The sequence below is a fragment of the Oncorhynchus clarkii genome, chromosome 19, assembly GCF_045791955.1.
Source record: "Oncorhynchus clarkii lewisi isolate Uvic-CL-2024 chromosome 19, UVic_Ocla_1.0, whole genome shotgun sequence".
Classification (NCBI taxonomy): Eukaryota; Metazoa; Chordata; class Actinopteri; order Salmoniformes; family Salmonidae; genus Oncorhynchus; species Oncorhynchus clarkii.
The window spans coordinates 60,698,097-60,720,664 of record NC_092165.1 but is presented as its reverse complement, the minus strand read 5'-3'; the positions used below and the strand labels follow the sequence as shown (position 1 = coordinate 60,720,664).

The 22,568-nt window shown below is 49.0% G+C and overlaps 1 protein-coding gene across 5 annotated transcripts in view; it reads right to left on the bottom strand.

Moving 5' to 3' along the window:
• Positions 1–3,955: 3,955 nt before the first annotated feature.
• Positions 3,956–22,568, bottom strand: part of LOC139375446 (mitogen-activated protein kinase kinase kinase kinase 5) — a 98,141-nt gene continuing 79,528 nt past the window's right edge. For all 5 annotated transcript variants that reach the window (XM_071117236.1, XM_071117238.1, XM_071117237.1 and 2 more), the window contains 7 exons: positions 21,853–21,956; positions 19,859–20,036; positions 17,914–17,982; positions 15,260–15,352; positions 13,659–13,729; positions 6,793–6,848; positions 3,956–4,877 (listed from right to left, as the gene is read on the bottom strand). In XM_071117236.1, the coding sequence (XP_070973337.1) occupies positions 4,790–4,877; positions 6,793–6,848; positions 13,659–13,729; positions 15,260–15,352; positions 17,914–17,982; positions 19,859–20,036; positions 21,853–21,956 (659 nt within the window). In that variant the 3' untranslated portion in view covers positions 3,956–4,789. The remainder of the gene's footprint in view (positions 4,878–6,792; positions 6,849–13,658; positions 13,730–15,259; positions 15,353–17,913; positions 17,983–19,858; positions 20,037–21,852; positions 21,957–22,568) is intronic.

Here is a 22,568-nt window from a genome sequence, read left to right as displayed (position 1 = left end):
TTGACACGCGCCACAGCAGCCTAGGTTTACTGGCAGTTAGCAAGTGGCATGACAGCAGACGTGTATTGTTAATAGCTTCTTTTTATTTTATTACAATAACTGCATACATTAAAACTTTTGAAGGGAAGACCGATGATGTTACAAAGAAAACAAAATGCATTTCCCTTATTTTGTCATTTTAAATAAAAATTTAAAATTAAAAAATAAAATGTACAAAAGTGCTTCTTCCATGGTGCAAAAATACTGAATAAAGTCATAGTTTAAAAGGAAAAAAAAAGAGGAACAAAACACATGACATATTCAACTTTCTAAAACGCTACCAAGCGGGAGGCAGGAAGAGAGGTGGATTATGGGAACGTCCCAAATGGAACCCTGGTCCCATGTTTGGTGCACTATATTTAACCAGAGCTCTTATGGGCCCCTGATCAAAAGTAGTGCACTAAATAGGGAATAGGGGGCTATTTGGGAAGCGTCCTACACCAGACGGCCATAGAAACAACAACCCATCGATACAGATTAATATTTAAAACGGTTTGGATGAAATGACAACACCTCAAGAAAATTTAAAATAATATAAAACTGAAAAAAAATAAAATAATGTAACTATCCCTCACAAAGCCGGTCAATCCAACATGCCCTAATATTGCTTAGATATTAATAAATAACGTTTAAATTACCCACATCAAACAAAATATATGGACTTTCTATCTGAACCAGTCTATATTAGTTCAACTAGAGCAGGAAAGGCTTTGCGCGTCGGCAACTAGCTCTGGTCCAAGGCGTTACGACGGCTCGCTAACACTGAAGGCTCAGCGTTTACAAGCCGCCCTAAAGCTTATCGTCAACCAGACCTGTGACCGTCAGTTGCTTGGTTACAAAGGACTTTTTGATACACACAAAGAAACTCCCATTTATTCACTCCCTACCAGACCTAAATGTCTGAATTATTATGGCACTTGTTTTCAGTAACACAGTTGATATGTAATCCATGTGGAAGAGGAGGCTGCGGGGTGAGAGGAGGCTGCGGGGTGAGAGGAGGCTGCGGGGTGAGAGGAGGCTGCGGGGTGAGGGAGGAGGCTGCGGGGTGAGGGAGGAGGCTGCGGGGTGAGGGAGGAGGCTGCGGGGTGAGGGAGGAGGCTGCGGGGTGAGGGAGGAGGCTGCAGGGTGGCAGAGGAGGCTGCAGGGTGAGGGTGGAAGCGGAGGCTGCGGGGTGAGGAGGCTGCGGGGTGGGGGTGGGAGAGGAGACTGCGGGGTGGGGGTGGGAGAGGAGGCTGCGGGGTGGGGGTGGGAGAGGAGGCTGCGGGGTGGGGGTGGGAGAGGAGACTGCGGGGTGGGGGTGGGAGATTAGGCTGCGGGGTGGGGGTGGGAGAGGAGGCTGCAGGGTGGGGGTGGGAGAGGAGGCTGCATGGTGGGGGTGGGAGAGGAGGCTGCAGGGTGGGGGTGGGAGAGGAGGCTGCAGGGTGGGGGTGGGAGAGGAGACTGCAGGGCGGGGGGGGGAGAGGAGACTGCAGGGCGGGGGTGGGGGAGAGGAGACTGCAGGGCGGGGGTGGGGGAGAGGAGACTGCAGGGCGGGGGTGGGAGAGGAGACTGCAGGGCGGGGGTGGGAGAGGAGGCTGCAGGGCGGGGGTGGGAGAGGAGGCTGCAGGGCGGGGGTGGGAGAGGAGGCTGCAGGGCGGGGGTGGGAGAGGAGGCTGCAGGGCGGGGGTGGGAGAGGAGGCTGCAGGGCGGGGGTGGGAGAGGAGACTGCAGGGCGGGGGTGGGAGAGGAGACTGCAGGGCGGGGGTGGGAGAGGAGACTGCAGGGCGGGGGTGGGAGAGGAGACTGCAGGGCGGGGGTGGGAGAGGAGACTGCAGGGTGGGGGTGGGAGAGGAGACTGCAGGGTGGGGGTGGGAGAGGAGACTGCAGGGTGGGGGTGGGAGAGGAGACTGCGGGGTGGGGGTGGGAGAGGAGACTGCAGGGTGGGGGTGGGAGAGGAGACTGCGGGGTGGGGGTGGGAGAGGAGACTGCGGGGTGGGGGTGGGAGAGGAGACTGCGGGGTGGGGGTGGGAGAGGAGACTGCGGGGTGGGGGTGGGAGAGGAGACTGCGGGGTGGGGGTGGGAGAGGAGACTGCGGGGTGGGGGTGGGAGAGGAGGCTGCGGGGTGAGGGTGGGAGAGGAGGCTGCGGGGTGAGGGTGGGAGTGCAGGGTGAGGGTGGGAGAGGAGGCTGCGGGGTGAGGGAGGGAGAGGAGGCTGCGGGGTGAGGGTGGGAGTGCAGGGTGAGGGTGGGAGAGGAGGCTGCAGGGTGAGGGTGGGAGAGGAGGCTACAGGGTGAGGGTGGGAGAGGAGGCTGTAGGGTGAGGGTGGGAGAGGAGGCTGCAGGGTGAGGGTGGAAGAGGAGGCTGCGGGGTGGGGGTGGAAGAGGAGGCTGCGGGGTGGGGGTGGAAGAGGAGGCTGCGGGGTGGGGGTGGAAGAGGAGGCTGCGGGGTGGGGGTGGAAGAGGAGGCTGCGGGGTGGGGGTGGAAGAGGAGGCTGCGGGGTGGGGGTGGAAGAGGAGGCTGCGGGGTGGGGGTGGAAGAGGAGGCTGCGGGGTGGGGGTGGAAGAGGAGGCTGCGGGGTGGGGGTGGAAGAGGAGGCTGCGGGGTGGGGGTGGAAGAGGAGGCTGCGGGGTGAGGGGGTCTGTTGGTCTGAGCCTTTCCTGCACACATTCTGTTCCTCCACAATCCAGTCCAGTCTCTGCAGCCAAAATTTCACCCTATTCCCTACATATCACACTACTTTACCCTATGGGTCCTGGTCAAATGAAGTGTGCTATATAGGGAATAGGGGAAGGGGTTGGCAACTCTGGTCCTGGAGGGCTGCAGGCACTTCATGTTTTTGATTGAACCCACCTGGAAGACCAGGTGTGTTGAATTTAATCACTGAACTGATCAATTAACTCAATTGGTCATGTGTGGTGCCGAGTTGGAACTGAATCCTGCAGCAGTCCAGGAACAAGGTTGCCCTGGAATGAGGTGCTATATGGGACACACAGGGCTACAGAGGGAGGGAGGAGGAGGTGGAGAGGACTGTAGAGGGAGGAGGAGGAGGTGGAGAGGACTGTAGAGGGAGGAGGAGGTGGTGGACAGGACTGTAGAAGGAGGTGGTGGACAGGACTGTAGAAGGAGGAGAAGGTGGTGGACAGGACTGTAGAAGGAGGAGAAGGTGGTGGACAGGACTGTAGAAGGAGGAGGAGGTGGTGGACAGGACTGTAGAGGGAGGAGGAGGTGGTGGACAGGACTGTAGAGGGAGGAGGAGGTGGTGGACAGGACTGTAGAAGGAGGAGAAGGTGGTGGACAGGACTGTAGAAGGAGGAGAAGGTGGTGGACAGGACTGTAGAGGGAGGAGGAGGTGGTGGACAGGACTGTAGAAGGAGGAGGAGGTGGTGGACAGGACTGTAGAAGGAGGAGGAGGTGGTGGACAGGACTGTAGAGGGAGGAGGAGGTGGTGGACAGGACTGTAGAGGGAGGAGGAGGAGGTGGACAGGACTGTAGAAGGAGGAGGAGGAGGTGGACAGGACTGTAGAAGGAGGAGGAGGAGGTGGACAGGACTGTAGAAGGAGGAGAAGGAGGTGGACAGGACTGTAGAGGGAGGAGGAGGTGGACAGGACTGTAGAAGGAGGAGAAGGAGGTGGACAGGACTGTAGAGGGAGGAGGAGGTGGTGGACAGGACTGTAGAGGGAGGAGGAGGAGGTGGACAGGACTGTAGAAGGAGGAGGAGGAGGTGGACAGGACTGTAGAAGGAGGAGAAGGAGGTGGACAGGACTGTAGAGGGAGGAGGAGGTGGACAGGACTGTAGAGGGAGGAGGAGGTGGACAGGACTGTAGAGGGAGGAGGAGGAGGTGGACAGGACTGTAGAGGGAGGAGGAGGAGGTGGACAGGACTGTAGAGGGAGGAGGAGGAGGTGGACAGGACTGTAGAGGAAGGAGGAGGTGCTGCTTGCCTGCTCAGCATAAGGCCGTTGGAAGATCTGTGATGAGGAAGGACGTGGTTTTGCTTGAAGCATCACAGCCCCCTTGTCTGACCTGTTGGTTGATGACCTGTTGTTTCTGTATTCACTAACTACTTCCTGGGTTTGGTGACACAGTTCAAACAAAGATTTTTTCTATCACTAAACCAAGATAGACCACAGCTTGTCGTTTCCAATGGGAACAAATGAGTCATAGTGGGCAGAGCCAAGCACAAGATAGCAGGAGCCTATTGGCGCCTTCTCGTAGACATCTACATATTTCCGTTAGGGAACACCTAACTCTGTGAAATGTGAAATAACCCAATTCACCTTTGCACTCCTTGTAACAGCATGATAAAAAATACAATTTTGCAAAAGGGTAAAGTCTACAAAAATGAATCTGTTCCGTATCGTAACAGATTCTAGTATTGGGAACAGAAAACTACTGTACTGTGATCAAATGTTTCATTGATGAGAAGATTTGCAGAATGTCGGTCAAAATCCATCTCGTTCCATCTTCTCCCATCGACCGCCTAGTGGACTTCCTCTCACTACCATATTTGGTAGTGTGTGAAAAAACCGCTAACCCCGGATGCTTCACATTTCATCCATCCAATGAAATATCAGTCTCATTGTTCTACCTGTGGTTGTACCATGAGTCCAGGCGGTATGAGAGCCTGCTGAGGCAAGTGGACTGCTGGGAGTTGATCCACTTCCTGCTAATTCTTCACCTATCCAATGGGTCTGTAGGTGCCCCCTCCCCCTCCCCCCTCCCTGTGTGGAGTCACTGGGTCAGAGCTAGGAGCTGGTAACACGGTTAAGGGGCTAGTAACTGTTCTCATGCCCGGCCAGGATGTAGAGGTTGCTGAGGGCTGTGGGGTTGTCAGTGGGCCGGCTCTCCAGAACCACCACCCTGTTAGAGAGAGAGAGATGTCAGTTAGCAGCAGCATACCAGGAACACACAACACTACTGCAGGTTACAGCTGCCAACCAGGTCCCTTATCTGAAGACTGAAGAAAACACACTGAATAGAACACAATTCATTGAATATAATTGGTGGGTTTAGGGAGTAGCAGGCAGCTAGACAAGAGAGGACTGGCTACATTTCAAATGGCACATTTATGTTAATATGACACTAGAGATCATGAGTTGTACAGGGTGGTGCCATCCTTCCAGCAGAGTGACAGATGAGATGAGGGGTGTCTCTGCCCACAGAGGGTACAGTCCAAGACCATAGTGTCTGATCTATCAGATGGAATTACAGAGGATCAGAGAGACACTCAAACCAGGCTGGCGTGGCAGTGCCCAGGTGCCAGTCTGAATAAAACATGCAGGTTGGATGGGCAGAGGCTGTCGCAGGGGAATCAGAATGGGCTGAGCCTAAAGCACCAGGGAGCCTCTGCCCTGGAAGGGGCCCTCTGCCCTGGGAGAACCATGTCCTGGGAGAACCATCATTGCTAGTCGATCTTCCACCACAGGGTGGAAAATGTGTCTGAGCCAGGGAGTTAAATCACATTGAGTGGTTTCTATAGTTGAGGACTGGTGTGAAGGGCTAAGGGACTGCCCTGCCACACTGCCCACTCTGCAGCATGTAACCAACCAGAAGTTGTGATGTGATTCACATAGAGAACATGGTTTAAAAGCCTCTTCTTGATAGCATTGAGATTACAATGAGGTATCCCACTCAGACTCAAAGTGGTTGAATGCTGGACGATCAAAGATTGTTGATTTATAAACAGGGTTGTGTGATCTGGGGCACATGCCTCGTCATAGCAACGGAAGCAGACCTGGAGAGAGAGAGACTGAGCCACCAGAGCAGGGGACCTCTCCTCTATAGAGAGATCTGAAGAGGACTCAGAGTAAGAGGGGGGGGTGGAGAGACGGGGAGAGAGAGACGGAGAGAGAGAGAGACGGAGAGAGACGGAGAGAGAGAGAGAGACGGAGAGAGAGAGAGAGACGGAGAGAGAGAGAGAGAGACGGAGAGAGAGAGAGAGAGACGGAGAGAGAGACGGGGAGAGAGAGACAGAGAGAGAGAGACGGGGAGAGAGAGACGGGGAGAGAGAGACGGGGAGAGAGAGACGGTGAGAGAGAGACGGTGAGAGAGAGACGGTGAGAGAGAGACGGTGAGAGAGAGACGGGGAGAGAGAGACGGGGAGAGAGAGACGGGGAGAGAGAGACGGGGAGAGAGAGACGGGGAGAGAGAGACGGGGAGAGAGAGACGGGGAGAGAGAGACGGGGAGAGAGAGACGGGGAGAGAGAGACGGGGAGAGAGAGACGGGGAGAGAGAGAGGGGGAGAGAGAGAGGGGGAGAGAGAGAGGGGGAGAGAGAGAGGGGGAGAGAGAGAGGGGGAGAGAGAGAGGGGGAGAGAGAGAGGGGGAGAGAGAGAGAGAAGTAGGATGTTTGGTGGTTTCCAGGCGATGGTTAAACACAGGGACCTGTGGGAGGACACTTGCTCCCTGGAGACAGCCACTAGCTACCAGCCCTGCATCTACGGCTTTATAGAGGTCAGAGGGCACTACATAAATCATCTATACGACTAGAAAGAGAAAAGAGATGGGGGAGGCAGAGCGCAAAAAGTAAAGGGAGTGAGAGAAAGAGCGAAAAGTTGAGAGAGAGATACAAGTAAAGATAAAAAGAGGAGGAATGAGGACAGGTAAGTGAATAATTAAAACAATCATTTCAAGCACCAACCCATCAGATCTGGAGAGAGACAGACAGCGAGACAAAGAGTTAAAAACACAATCATTTCAAGCACCAACCCATCAGATCTGAAGAGAGACAGACAGCGAGACAAAGAGTTAAAAACACAATCATTTCAAGCACCAACCTGTCAGATCCGAGGAGACGGAAGACTCGGCTGGGATCAGAAATCTCCTGGGTGACCTGTAAAGGAAGGAATGGAGCACTTTATTAACAAGACGGAAACATACACAGGGACATTAATGAACACGGAAACATACACAGGGACATTAGTGAACATGGAAACACACAGGGACATTAGTGAACATACACAGGGACATTAATGAACATGGAAACACACACAGGGACATTAGTGAACACGGAAACATACACAGGGACATTAATGAACATACACAGGGACAGTAATGAACACGGAAACATACACAGGGACATTAGTGAACACGGAAACATACACAGGGACATTAGTGAACACGGAAACACACAGGGACATTAGTGAACACGGAAACATACACAGGGACATTAGTGAACACGGAAACATACACAGGACATTAGTGAACATACACAGGGACATTAATGAACATGGAAACACACAGGGACATTGATGAGGAGCTACATGTAAACACACACAGGGACATTGATGAGGAGCTACATGGAAACATACACAGGGACATTAATGAACACGGAAACATACACAGGGACATTAATGAACACGGAAACATACACAGGGACATTAATGAACACGGAAACATACACAGGGACATTAATGAACATGGAAACATACACAGGGACATTGATGAGGAGCTACATGGAAACATACACAGGGACATTGATGAGGAGCTACATGGAAACATACACAGGGACATTGATGAGGAGCTACATGTAACATTAAACTAGTGCTTTTGCCCCCCAATAACCTCAGTAGACCCCCCCAATAACCTCAGTAGACCCCCCCAATAACCTCAGTAGACCCCCCCCCCGATAACCTCAGTAGACCCCCCCCCTGCCAACCGTAGGTTACTCTGCTTATCAGAGTTCAGATGGATTCAGTGTTTCGCTGCCTGCCTACATAGACGAGGCCAGGAGATAAAACCTCTGGGATCACACTCTGAGGCTAAGCTACATTAGGCTGTTTGCGTCTCTGTGTCCACCTGCAGGTAATGAAGTTGTCAACCTTTCACAGAGACGATCTCATGTTAACCTGATCACCATGCACGCCACACACACTATAAAAGTCCAGAGATCACTGTGAGGTGAGGCATTCTGTTTTTATGATAGGGGATACCCAGGGTAGTCTTTTCACAGCTTCACACACACACACACACGACTGAGCTGAAATAAGGCTGTGTGTTGGCTGTGGGCTCAGCCCAGCGTTACAGCACAGTGTGTGTGTGCCAGGGTGGAGCACGACACGTTAGCCTGTCAAAATGTCAGATACCATGCAGTATTCATGTTCATCAGAAAATGAAACAGCTGCACAACAGAGGGTGAAGGTGGGCTGATCAATTATTCAGCCGCTCCGTCTCCTGTATGATTCAGTTGAAAAGCCTCCTTGAAGGAAGGCAGTGAAGGAGGGACAGGACATTAGTCTATTGATATGATGCCTGGTAGGCTGATCGCTTCAGCGGGTACATTTCCTAGCCACCTAAAGGCCTTGTTCTCCTCGTCATCAGGACCCCTGGGTAACCCTAACCAGAGGGGGTCTCTGTCCGGCTAAGGACTCCCACCTAGCAGGTGGTCATGCCTCCTAGTACACAGTTATCTAATGTATTGGTCGACCGAAAGTAGTTTGGTCAACATTTTTTAAAACGTGTATTTTTCCATATATAGACACACGATATCTGTTTTAATAAAATTTGACTATGTGCATTGAGCTTGTCTGATGCTTTAAGCTTACGGTTCGATGAAGTAAGACAAAATGCCTCAAGAGGGCGCCAGAAATCTAGATAACCAAAAAAAGAAAAAAAAAAACCTGACCCAACGATTTTCCTCCCGGTCATTCCTGCTGGATTTTTCAGATTCTGCCATTCCTCTCCTGAAGTTGCCGGTGAAAAGGCAACACGAGGAGTCGGTAACCTTTCTCATGTGGAATGCCAATTTATCTTACCATCTCTACCAATCTGCGTGCCAGTTATGGTTTTCGTCTGTACATTTTCATGAAAGTTTAATTTAATTTATAACGTCTTCGTATCTCAAAATCAGTGTCATGTGGTTCATCCAAATTACATCCAAATGAAAACGATAAACCCAAAAAGTATCTTCCGTTACCAACGATGTAAAAAATAGTCTACATAAAAGCCAACAAATAAAAACATGGCAGCCGGCAGGTAGACAATCTCCTGCTGAAAATAATGATCCTATAAAATCACATTGGCTACGCATGGCCTGTCTGGAAGGAACTAGAAACATTGTATCAAATGTATGGCCTGTCTGGAAGGAACTAGAAACATTGTATCAACTATCAACTTAGTCCAGCCAAAGCTCATGCTAGCAAACTGGAAACATTGTATCAAATGTATGGCCTGTCTGCAACCAACTTGAAACATTGTGTCAACTATTAACTTAGGTCCCTTGCAACATTGTAGAAAATATTCTCGGCCCATTCAAATATTTCCTGTCCCAGTGAGCTCAAGGCAGACACAACTGTAGAATATTTGAGCAAGGGACGAGAAGCAGTGTTTAACTTGGGCAGGAGTACCAGCATCTCAAATGTTCTACTGCTCCTCCACCTAAAATGTAAACAGTACCAGCACCCAAAATGAGTACTGGAACATATTTCAGTCCAAGTGAAGCAATGAGAAGAAGCAATCAGGAAGGCCTATACTATGACATTTCCACCAGATCAGAGCATGACATTTTCCCCTTTCATGCTGAGTTATTATCGAAAGGGAGAGAGAGCTGGAAAATATTAGTCAAATACATTGAGGAACTATTGTCATTCTCAATAGATGTAAAAAAACACATTTTGTTTACTTGCTGTTTGAGATGAAGAAAACTATTACATTGAGAAGGTCCACAGCTCATTATTGGTGGTGCGTTAAGCCAATCAGAAACACTATCAGATCCCCAAACGGACACGCATATACCACGCATTCGGAAAGTATTCAAACCCCCTCGACTTTTCCCACATTTTGTTACGTTTTACAGCCTTATTCTAAAATGAATGAAATCGTATTTCCCATTCATCAAATCGACACACAATACCCCATAATGACAAAGCAAAAACTAGCTTTTTTTTTTGTTTGCAAATGTATATATATGTATATATATAAAAACTGAAATATCACATTTACATAAGTAATTCAGACCCTTTACTCAGTACTTTGTTGAAGCACTTTTGTCAGCGATTACAGCCTTGAAGTCGTCTTGGGTATGACGCAACAAGCTTGACACACCTGTATTTGGGGAGTTTCTCCCATTCCTCTGTGCAGATCCTCTCAAGCTCTGTCGGGTTGGATGGGGAGCGTCACTGCACAGCTATTTTCAGGTCTCTTCAGAGATGTTCGATCGGGTTCAAGTCCGGGCCACTCAAGGACATTCAGAGACTTGTCCCGAAGCCACTCCTGCTTTGTCTTGCCTGTGTGCTTAGGATTGTTGTCCTGTTGGAAGGTGAACCTTTGCCCCAGTCTGAGGTCCTGAGCGCTCTGGAGCAGGTTTCATCAAAGATCTCTCTGTTCATCTTTCCCTCAATCCTGACTAGTCTCCCAGTCCCTGCCGCTGAAAAACATCCCCACAGCATGATGCTGCCACCACCATGCTTCACAGTAGGGATGGTGCTAGGTTTCCTCACAGCATGACGCTGCCACCACCATGCTTCACAGTAGGGATGGTGCCAGGTTTCCCCACAGCATGATGCTGCCACCACCATGCTTCACAGTAGGGATGGTGCCAGGTTCCCTCCAGATGTGACACTTGGCATTCAGGCCAAAGAGTTCCAATGTTGGTTTCATCAGACTGGAGAATCTTGTTTCTCATGGCCAGAGTCTTTAGGTGCCTTTTGACAAACTAAGTGGGCTGTTGCGTGCCTTTTACTGAGGAGTGGTTTCCATCTGGCAACTCTACCACAAAGGCCTGATTGGTGGAGTGCTGCAGAGATGATTGTCCTTCTGGAAGGTTCTCCCATCTCCACAGAGGAACTCACAAGCTCTGTCAGAGAGACCATCGGGTTCTTGATCATCTCCCTGACCAAGGCCCTTCTCCCCCGATTGCTCAGTTTGGGCAGGTGGCCAGCTCTAGGAAGAGTCTTGGTAGTTCCAAAATTCTTCCATTAAATAATAATGGAGGCCACTGTGTTCTTGGGGATCTTCAATGCTGCACCCATTTTTTTGGTACCTTTCCCCAGATCTGTGCTTCAACAGAATCCTTTCTCTGGGATCTACGGACAATTATTTCGACCTCATGGTTTGGTTTTTGCTCTGACATGCACTGTCAACTGTGGGACCTTATATAGACAGGTGTGTGCCTTAAATCATGTACAAATCAATTGAATTTACCACAGGTGGACTCCAATCAAGTTGTAGAAACATCAAAGATAATCAACGGAAACAGAACGCAAAGGTTCTGAATACTTACATAAATAAGGTATTTCAGTTTATTTTTTAATACATTTTCAATACATTTTAAAAACCTGTTTTTGTCATTATGAGGTGTGTCGATTGATGAGGCTGTATCGTAACAAAACGTGGAAAAAGGGTCTGAATAATTTCAGAAAGCACTCACTGTAACTGCCTACATTTGCGCGCAGGCCAGGTAGCCTATAGGCCTACTTCTGTGTGTAATCAGGCCAGCCCCTCCCCATACTGACGTTACAAGCCCCTCCTCATACTGACGTTACAAGAGTTATTTAGAAAACAGGAAGAGAGACGTTTCATTAGAGAAGAATGGATTCACCTTTTCAATGCTAGTTAGGGACACTGTAGTTATCACATTTCATTTTGGATTTATTAATTCTGGCGCTCTGCACACAAAAGCTTGTCAGCTAGCTAGCCTTTCCAATCCCCCTCCTGTATAGACCTGACTGGTGCCTTTCCAATCCCCCTCCAGTATAGACCTGTATAGACCTGACTGGTGCCTTGCCAATCACCCTCCTGTATAGACCTGACTGGTGCCTTTCCAATTCCCCTCCTGTATAGACCTGACTGGTGCCTTTCCAATTCCCCTCCTGTATAGACCTGACTGGTGCCTTTCCAATCACCCTCCTGTATAGACCTGACTGGTGCCTTTCCAATTCCCCTCCTGTATAGACCTGTATAGACCTGACTGGTGCCTTTCCAATCCCCCTCCTGTATAGACCTGACTGGTGCTTTTCCAATCCCCCTCCTGTATAGACCTGACTGGTGCCTTTCCAATCCCCCTCCTGTATAGACCTGAATGGTGCCTTTCCAATCCCCCTCCTGTATAGACCTGACTGGTGCCTTTCCAATCCCCCTCCTGTATAGACCTGACTGGTGCCTTTCCAACCCCCCTCCTGTATAGACCTGTATAAACCTGACTGGTGCCTTTCCAATCCCCCTCCTGTATAGACCTGACTGGGGCCTTTCCAATCACCCTCCTGTATAGCCCTGACTGGTGCCTTTCCAATCCCTCTCCTGTATAGACCTGACTGGTGCCTTTCCAATCCCCCTCCTGTATAGACCTGACTGGTGCCTTTCCAATCCCCCTCCTGTATAGACCTGACTGGTGCCTTTCCAATCCCCCTCCTGTATAGACCTGACTGGTGCCTTTCCAATCCCCCTCCTGTATAGACCTGACTGGTGCCTTTCCAATCCCCCTCCTGTATAGACCTGACTGGTGCCTTTCCAATCCCCCTCCTGTATAGACCTGACTGGTGCCTTTCCAATCCCCCTCCTGTATAGACCTGACTGGTGCCTTTCCAATCCCCCTCCTGTATAGACCTGACTGGTGCCTTTCCAATCCCCCTCCTGTATAGACCTGACTGGTGCCTTTCCAATCACCCTCATGTATAGACCTGACTGGTGCCTTTCCAATCCCCCTCCTGTATAGACCTGACTGGTGCCTTTCCAATCCCCCTCCTGTATAGACCTGAATGGTGCCTTTCCAATCCCCCTCCTGTATAGACCTGACTGGTGCCTTTCCAATCCCCCTCCCGTATAGACCTGACTGGTGCCTTTCCAATCCCCCTCCCGTATAGACCTGACTGGTGCCTTTCCAATCCCCCTCCTGTATAGACCTGTATAAACCTGACTGGTGCCTTTCCAATCACCCTCCTGTATAGACCTGACTGGTGCCTTTCCAATCACCCTCCTGTATAGACCTGACTGGTGCCTTTCCAATCCCCCTCCTGTATAGACCTGCCTGGTGCCTTTCCAATCCCCCTCCTGTATAGACCTGACTGGTACCTTTCCAATCCCCCTCCTGTATAGACCTGACTGGTGCCTTTCCAATCCCCCTCCTGTATAGACCTGACTGGTGCCTTTCCAATCCCCCTCCTGTATAGACCTGACTGGTGCCTTTCCAATCACCCTCCTGTATAGACCTGACTGGTGCCTTGCCAATCCCCCTCCTGTTTAGACCGGACTGGTGCCTTTCCAATCCCCCTCCTGTATAGACCTGACTGGTGCCTTTCCAATCCCCCTCCTGTATAGACCTGACTGGTGCCTTTCCAATCCCCCTCCTGTATAGACCTGACTGGTGCCTTTCCAATCACCCTCCTGTATAGACCTGACTGGTGCCTTTCCAATCCCCCTCCTGTATAGACCTGACTGGTGCCTTTCCAATCCTCCTCCAGTATAGACCTGACTGGTGCCTTTCCAATCCCCCTCCTGTATAGACCTGTATAGACCTGACTGGTGCCTTTCCAATCACCCTCCTGTATAGACCTGACTGTATTGTAGTCAGGTTTTGTTATAGCCACCAAGCCACGATTATATTTAGACTCAGTTTGATTGACAATGTGTATAATGTCTAGAGTGTGACAGTACGGTTACAGATGACGTGACTGAATGGTCCCCCCCCCTCACTAACGGTAACACCTACCTCGTTGGACTTGAAGCTCTTTCCCTGCATGCCGTGCTTCCAGAAGGCCAGAACACTGTCCTGAAGGCACACTGGAGCAAGAGGAAAAAGACGTCAGTTATCATACTGTGTTATTGACTTGTTAATTTGTATACTTTGTTTAATTGTTTGTTTTACTCCATGTGTAACTCTGTGTTGTTGTCTGTTCACACTGCTATGCTTTATCTTGGCCAGGTCGCAGTTGTAAATGAGAACTTGTTCTCAACTAGCCTACCTGGTTAAACAAAGGTGTTCTCAACTAGCCTACCTGGTTAAATAAAGGTGTTCTCAACTAGCCTACCTGGTTAAATAAAGGTGTTCTCAACTAGCCTACCTGGTTAAATAAAGGTGTTCTCAACTAGCCTACCTGGTTAAATAAAGGTGTTCTCAACTAGCCTACCTGGTTAAATAAAGGTGAGATAAAAATAAAAATAAAATGTGTTATTATTACAGGGTTTATTATACAAAAAGTAGAACACAGTCACTGGAGGAGAAGTGAGAGGAATGTATAGGACAGGGAGGATATCAGCAATCATCATACATATTAATGTACACATTGGTCGATGTTGACATTAAAGGATGCACAGTATTGAAGGGTAGTGGGATGTGAATACAGGGGAAACCATAACCCTATTATAAACACTGACACGTTACAAGCCCCTCCCCCTCTGAAACAGCGGTAACCCACTGGCGTTACAAGCCCCTCCCCCTCAGAAACAGCGGTAACCCACTGGCGTTACAAGCCCCTCCCCTTCAGAAACAGCGGTAACCCACTGGCGTTACAAGCCCCTCTTCAGAAACAGCGGTAACCCACTGACGTTACAAGCCCCTCCCCCTCAGAAACAGCGGTAACCCACTGGTGTTACAAGCCCCTCCCCCTCAGAAACAGCGGTAACCCACTGGCGTTAGAAGCCCCTCCCCCTCTGAAACAGCGGTAACCCACTGGCGTTACAAGCCCCTCCCCCTCAGAAACAGCGGTAACCCACTGGCGTTAGAAGCCCCTCCCCCTCTGAAACAGCGGTAACCCACTGGCGTTACAAGCCCCTCCCCCTCAGAAACAGCGGTAACCCACTGGCGTTACAAGCCCCTCCCCTTCAGAAACAGCGGTAAACCACTGGCGTTACAAGCCCCTCCCCTTCAGAAACAGCGGTAACCCACTGACGTTACAAGCCCCTCCCCCTCAGAAACAGCGATAACACACTGGCGTTACAAGCCCCTCCCCCTCAGAAACAGTGGTAACCCACTGGCGTTACAAGCCCCTCCCCCTCAGAAACAACGGTAACCCACTGACGTTACAAGCCCCTCCCCCTCAGAAACAGCGGTAACCCACTGGCGTTACAAGCCCCTCCCCCTCAGAAACAGCTGTAACCCACTGACGTTACAAGCCCCTCCCCCTACTGGCGTTACAAGCCCCTCCCCCTACTGGCTTTACAAGCCCCCCCCCCCTACTGGCGTTACAAGCCCCTCCCCCTACTGGCGGTACAAGCCCCTCCCCCTACTGGCGGTACAAGCCCCTCCCCCTACTGGCGTTACGAGGTAGGTGTTACAGTAGTAGGTGAATCATATTAAAGAGGTCATCTTACCAACGGATCCAATGGCGAAGTCAAAGCTGAGCTCCGAGGCTAGCTTCTTGTTAGACTTTAATCTTCCCATGAGGTTCACAATCTTTAGATTTTCTAGAATAAAAAATAAAAATAGGATAGAGCTTTTTGAATAGTGGCTGGATTTTAAAAACAACAACAGTTCCTCACTTACGAGGATAATCACAGTGTCCGTTCTCAGCTGCTACAATCTTTCACGGTTCCTGAAATGAGTAAACGAGAACTGTCCTAATAATGCTCGGTGATTTTAGAACGAGCTGTAAAAGACTAAAACTGGAGGAGAGGGTGTCGCTGTCTGAGATTAAAGCTCTGGTAGAGGAGACTAAAACTAGAGGAGAGGGTGTCGCTGTCTGAGATTAAAGCTCTGGTAGAGGAGACTAAAACTAGAGGAGAGGGTGTCGCTGTCTGAGATTAAAGCTCTGGTAGAGGAGACTAAAACTAGAGGAGAGGGTGTCGCTGTCTGAGATTAAAGCTCTGGTAGAGGAGACTAAAACTAGAGGAGAGGGTGTCGCTGTCTGAGATTAAAGCTCTGGTAGAGGAGACTAAAACTAGAGGAGAGGGTGTCGCTGTCTGAGATTAAAGCTCTGGTAGAGGAGACTAAAACTAGAGGAGAGGGTGTCGCTGTCTGAGAATAAAGCTCTGGTAGAGGAGACAAACTAGAGGAGAGGGTGTCGCTGTCTGAGATTAAAGCTCTGGTAGAGGAGACTAAAACTAGAGGAGAGGGTGTCGCTGTCTGAGATTAAAGCTCTGGTAGAGGAGACTAAAACTAGAGGAGAGGGTGTCGCTGTCTGAGATTAAAGCTCTGGTAGAGGAGACTAAAACTAGAGGGGAGGGTGTCGCTGTCTGAGATTAAAGCTCTGGTAGAGGAGACTAAAACTAGAGGAGAGGGTGTCGCTGTCTGAGATTAAAGCTCTGGTAGAGGAGACTAAAACTAGAGGAGAGGGTGTCGCTGTCTGAGATTAAAGCTCTGGTAGAGGAGACTAAAACTAGAGGAGAGGGTGTCGCTGTCTGAGATTAAAGCTCTGGTAGAGGAGACTAAAACTAGAGGAGAGGGTGTCGCTGTCTGAGATTAAAGCTCTGGTAGAGGAGACTAAAACTAGAGGAGAGGGTGTCGCTGTCTGAGAATAAAGCTCTGGTAGAGGAGACAAACTAGAGGAGAGGGTGTCGCTGTCTGAGATTAAAGCTCTGGTAGAGGAGACTAAAACTAGAGGAGAGGGTGTCGCTGTCTGAGATTAAAGCTCCGATAGAGGAAAATGTTGTTGACCGTCTTGATTGTTTTGGAGGAACTTTCATGAGAATTATTATTTTTTTTTATGGAAAACCAGATGTTTTAGGTTTCGTTATAGTGAAACGTCAAATCTGGTCTTCATTTTGACAAGTCGATGCAAAAGTGATATATTTTGGTATTTTAGTAGTAAATCTATTTTAGCCCCTAGCAGTTAAGCTCTACCATTGAAATCGTGATGGAGAGGCACTATGCCATCTCAAAGTAGAGGTTCAGTATGTAATGGACTCCTTTCTAGATGTGCTGGGTGGTACCACCACAAGGGAGGGGTTCAGTATGTAACCGACTCCCTTCTAGATGTGCTGGGTGGTACCACCACAAGGGAGGGGTTCAGTATGTAATCGACTCCCTTCTAGATGTGCTGGGTGGTACCACCACAAGGGAGGGGTTCAGTATGTAACCGACTCCCTTCTAGATGTGCTGGGTGGTACCACCACAAGGGAGGGGTTCAGTATGTAATCGACTCCCTTCTAGATGTGCTGGGTGGTACCACCACAAGGGAGGGGTTCAGTATGTAACCGACTCCCTTCTAGATGTGCTGGGTGGTACCACCACAAGGGAGGGGTTCAGTATGTAATCGACTCCCTTCTAGATGTGCTGGGTGGTACCACCACAAGGGAGGGGTTCAGTATGTAATCGACTCCCTTCTAGATGTGCTGGGTGGTACCACCACAAGGGATGGGTTCAGTATGTAACCGACTCCCTTCTAGATGTGCTGGGTGGTACCACCTCAAGGGATGGGTTCAGTATGTAACCGACTCCCTTCTAGATGTGCTGGGTGGTACCACCTCAAGGGAGGGGTTCAGTATGTAACCGACTCCCTTCTAGATGTGCTGGGTGGTACCACCTCAAGGGAGGGGTTCAGTATGTAATCGACTCCCTTCTAGATGTGCTGGGTGATACCACCTCAAGGGAGGGGTTCAGTATGTAATCGACTCCCTTCTAGATGTGCTGGGTGATACCACCAGAAGGGAGGGGTTCAGTATGTAATCGACTCCCTTCTAGATGTGCTGGGTGATAGCACCAGAAGGGAGGGGTTCAGTATGTAATCGACTCCCTTCTAGATGTCCTCGGGAAAAAAAAAGAAGAGGTTTCTAACCTCAAGGGTCTTTTCCTGGTTAAATAAATGAAATAATGACTGAAGGGCAAACAATTAACAGCATGTCTACTTTCTCAGTGCAGGACTAGTTAGACTGAAGGGGAAGTCCCAAATGGCTCACTATTTCCTATGTAGTGCACTTTCCTATGGGCCCTGGTCAAAAGTAGTGCAGTACATAGGGAATAGGGTGCCATTTGGGATGCAAACAAAGTGCAGGAAGTCATCTCTGTGGGGGTCAGAGGTCATACTTACTGTCCAGGCACACGAGCACGGTGTCCCTCTCCAGCTGGGTCACATGGATGGCATCCACTGCTTGGCCAGCTAAGGGGAAGACACACAGAAAATAATGGTTAGCATAAAGATATCCCTACTGGAATCCAGAAATACATCAACACAGGAGGAGGTGTTTCAATGTGTACATACAGTATGAATCCAGGGTTGTGTTCACGGTTTTAAAAACGACACGCTTTAAAGCGACAGAAAATTAAGCATTTTCAGATAATCGAGATCGTCCCTCCAAGTTTCAGTTTTCCTCCGTTTGGTGTCTATTGACAGTACAACAATTGACTAATCTCAGTGAACCAGGAGGAGCCAGAGTTGAGGACGATCGTCTCTGTGTAGATCCAGCTAGCTTCGTAGCATACCACTCAGGAGGTGGTAGTGTGTGTTTGGTGCCTATTGATCCCATCTCAGTGAACCAGGAGGCGAAGAACTTGAGGTTGAGGTTTTCCACTAGATGTTGGAACATTGCTGCAGTGCCTTGCTTCCATTCAGCCACAAGAGTATTAGTGATTCGAGCACAGAATCTTCTAGAATGTTATTGTACGCTGTAGCGTTAAGATTTCCATTCACTGGAACTAAGGGGCCCGAACCATGAAGCACAGACCCAGACCATTATTCTTCCTCCACCAAACTTTACAGTTGGCACTGTGCATTGGGACAGGTAGCGTTCTCTGGCATCCCCCAAACCCAGATTAGTTCGTTGGACTGCCAGATGGTGAAGCGTGATCCATCACTCCAGAGAACAAGTTTCCACTGCTCCAATGAGTCCAATGGCGGCGAGCTTGAAACCACTACAGATAAAAAAGGTACTGTGTGAAAAGAGGACATTAACGATAAGTAATGAAATGACGACGCCACCTCTAAAAGCACATTTCACACCACATGTCAGCTGAATTCACATGTCAGCTGAATTCACATGTCAGCTGAATTCACATGTCAGCTGAATTCACATGTCAGCTGAATTCACATGTCAGCTGAATTCCTGACTTCCTGAATTCACATGTCAGTTGAAATCACATGTCAGCTGAAATCACATGTCAGCTGAAATCACATGTCAGCTGAAATCACATGTCAGCTGAAATCACATGTCAGCTGAAATCACATGTCAGAATCGTCTCAATGAAGAGTTCGGCGTTCGATTAGACACGTGCGATACGCACATGCAGTTACGAAGCCGCTAGAGTTAGCGGCAGGCGGACAAGCAATACCCACTGACATAGTACGGATGTGAAGCCCGAGATGCAATGTGAAGCTAACTGAAGCTGGCTAGCTTTAAAAAAAAGCCTGAGTAGATCTAGCTAGCTTCGTAGCATACCGCTCAGGAGGAGCCAGAGTTGAGGACGATAGTCTCTGTGTAGATCTAGCTAGCTTCGTAGCATACCGCTCAGGAGGAGCCAGAGTTGAGGACGATAGGCTCTGTGTAGATCTAGCTAGCTTCGTAGCGTACCGCTCTCGAGGAGCCAGAGTTGAGGACGATAGTCTCTGTGTAGATCTAGCTAGCTTCGTAGCATACCGCTCAGGAGGAGCCAGAGTTGAGGACGATAGGCTCTGTGTAGATCTAGCTAGCTTCGTAGCGTACCGCTCAGGAGGAGCCAGAGTTGAGGACGATAGTCTCTGTGTAGATCTAGCTAGCTTCGTAGCGTACCGCTCAGGAGGAGCCAGAGTTGAGGACGATAGTCTCTGTGTAGATCTAGCTAGCTTCGTAGCGTACCTCTCAGGAGGAGCCAGAGTTGAGGACGATAGTTTCTGTGTAGATCTAGCTAGCTTCGTAGCATACCGCTCAGGAGGAGCCAGAGTTGAGGACGATAGGCTCTGTGTAGTGTGTGTTAGTTCCTTACTTGATCCCATCTCAGTGAACCAGGAAGAGCCAGAGTTGAGGACGATAGTCTCTGTGTAGTGTGTGTTAGTTCCTTACTTGATCCCATCTCAGTGAACCAGGAAGAGCAGGAGTTGAGGTTGATGGTCTCAAAGTGAACCACCTGGCCTGGCTCCGTGGCCTGGCTGACCGCGATACACACCATGGGGTATTCCTGCTCTGGAACCACCAACATCTCAAACACCTTCAGAGGGCTGGGTAGGGGGAAGTCAAAGTGCTGAGGGACAAAAGAGACAGAGAGAGAGAGAGAGACAGAGAGAGAGAGAGAGAGAGACAGACAGAGAGAGACAGACAAAGAGAGAGACAGACAAAGAGAGAGACAGACAAAGAGAGAGACAGACAAAGAGAGAGACAGACAGAGAGAGAGACAGACAGAGAGAGAGACAGAGAGAGAGAGACAGAGAGAGAGAGAGAGAGAGAGAGAGAGAGAGAGACACAGACAGAGAGAGAGACAGACAGAAAGACAGAGACAGACAGAGAGAGTTTGGTTCTAAGGAGTCCTGAATAGAACATAGCTTATGCGTTTGGTTCTAAGGAGTCCTGAATTGAACATAGCTTATGTGTTTGGTTCTAAGGAGTCCTGAATGGAACATAGCTTATGCGTTTGGTTCTAAGGAGTCCTGAATGGAACATAGCTTATGTGTTTGGTTCTAAGGAGTCCTGAATGGAACATAGCTTATGTGTTTGGTTCTAAGGAGTCCTGAATGGAACATAGCTTATGCGTTTGGTTCTAAGGAGTCCTGAATGGAACATAGCTTATGCGTTTGGTTCTAAGGAGTCCTGAATGGAACATAGCTTATGTGTTTGGTTCTAAGGAGTCCTGAATAGAACATAGCTTATGCGTTTGGTTCTAAGGAGTCCTGAATGGAACATAGCTTATGTGTTTGGTTCTAAGGAGTCCTGAATGGAACATAGCTTATGCGTTTGGTTCTAAGGAGTCCTGAATGGAACATAGCTTATGCGTTTGGTTCTAAGGAGTCCTGAATGGAACATAGCTTATGCGTTTGGTTCTAAGGAGTCCTGAATGGAACATAGCTTATGCGTTTGGTTCTAAGGAGTCCTGAATGGAACATAGCTTATGCGTTTGGTTCTAAGGAGTCCTGAATGGAACATAGCTTATGCGTTTGGTTCTAAGGAGTCCTGAATGGAACATAGCTTATGCGTTTGGTTCTAAGGAGTCCTGAATGGAACATAGCTTATGTGTTTGGTTCTAAGGAGTCCTGAATAGAACATAGCTTATGCGTTTGGTTCTAAGGAGTCCTGAATGGAACATAGCTTATGCGTTTGGTTCTAAGGAGTCCTGAATGGAACATAGCTTATGTGTTTGGTTCTAAGGAGTCCTTCTATAATATGAATTATGACTGCTTGATTTGTTTTGAAACCAATGCTGTTGTTCACAGAGTACAACCTACTGTAGACCTGGGATAACTAGTTGTAACTCTGCTTTGTGGAAAGTTACATTTTCCAGGGGGAGCAAATAGTTCCTTTGGAGGTGACTACAACTATTTGAATACAGACCCTCAAACATGGCAAAAAAAAATGTTTTTTAACTATTTGAATATACATCTGAGAAAGAGACTACTTTGATTCAAGAGTCCCTATGGCTCAAGTCCTGGTCCCTGTTAAGTCTCGGTCACTGAGTTAACGTTAAGTGAAAATAAAAGTCATTTTTCCAGTCAGATGTAGAGGCAAGAGGAATTTAGTCAATACATTATTTACTTTGCCTTACTATCTGTGCCACCAAATGTTTGCATGTAGGCTACTGGTAATGTTACCAGGGCCATATTGCAAAATAGAAATTCCATGAATAGAGCCAATGTTATTCCTTATTCAACATGTCAGAGGCGTGTTTGTTCTACATAGCATATTTCTATCTGGACATTCCAAAACCTTGCGTCCCTGCCGAAGGGCTAGAATCTAGCTACAGGTGGGGCCATTCGACTACAGGTGGGGCCATTCGACTACAGACTAGATGAGGGTCAGACTAGATGAGGGTCAGACTAGATGAGGGTCAGACTAGATGAGGGACTGACCTTGATGAGCATGAACCTCTGCATGGGCTCGTACCACTGTAGCAGGACTATCCCAGACTGCAGCGCTCCACACAGGTACTTATGGCCCGTGTAGGGGTTCCTCACTGTGAGAGGAGAGAGAGATGTGATAATAATTAATAATAACTAATAATAATTCATAATAATTCCAAAGGGATTCTTGCCACTATTATTATAAAAGACAAAAGGACAAGGTAGGACAAGGGATAGGAGAGATAACAGTGAGAGAAGCCATGCTGTTAAGACGGTGAGTTTCTTATCTAGTCTAAACTGACCACAGGCAACAACAACAAGTGTTTGAGGGGGAACAGCTGCTCTAGGAACTAGACAGTGGTTGAGGGGGTACAGCTGCTCTAGGAACTAGACAGTGGTTGAGGGGGTACAGCTGCTCTAGGAACTAGACAGTGGTTGAGGGGGTAGAGTTGCTCTAGGAACTAGACAGTGGTTGAGGGGGTAGAGTTGCTCTAGGAACTAGACAGTGGTTGAGGGGGTAGAGTTGCTCTAGGAACTAGACAGTGGCTGAGGGGGTACAGCTGCTCTAGGAACTAGACAGTGGCTGAGGGGGTACAGCTGCTCTAGGAACTAGACAGTGGTTGAGGGGGAACAGCTGCTCTAGGAACTAGACAGTGGTTGAGGGGGTAGAGTTGCTCTAGGAACTAGACAGTGGTTGAGGGGGTAGAGTTGCTCTAGGAACTAGA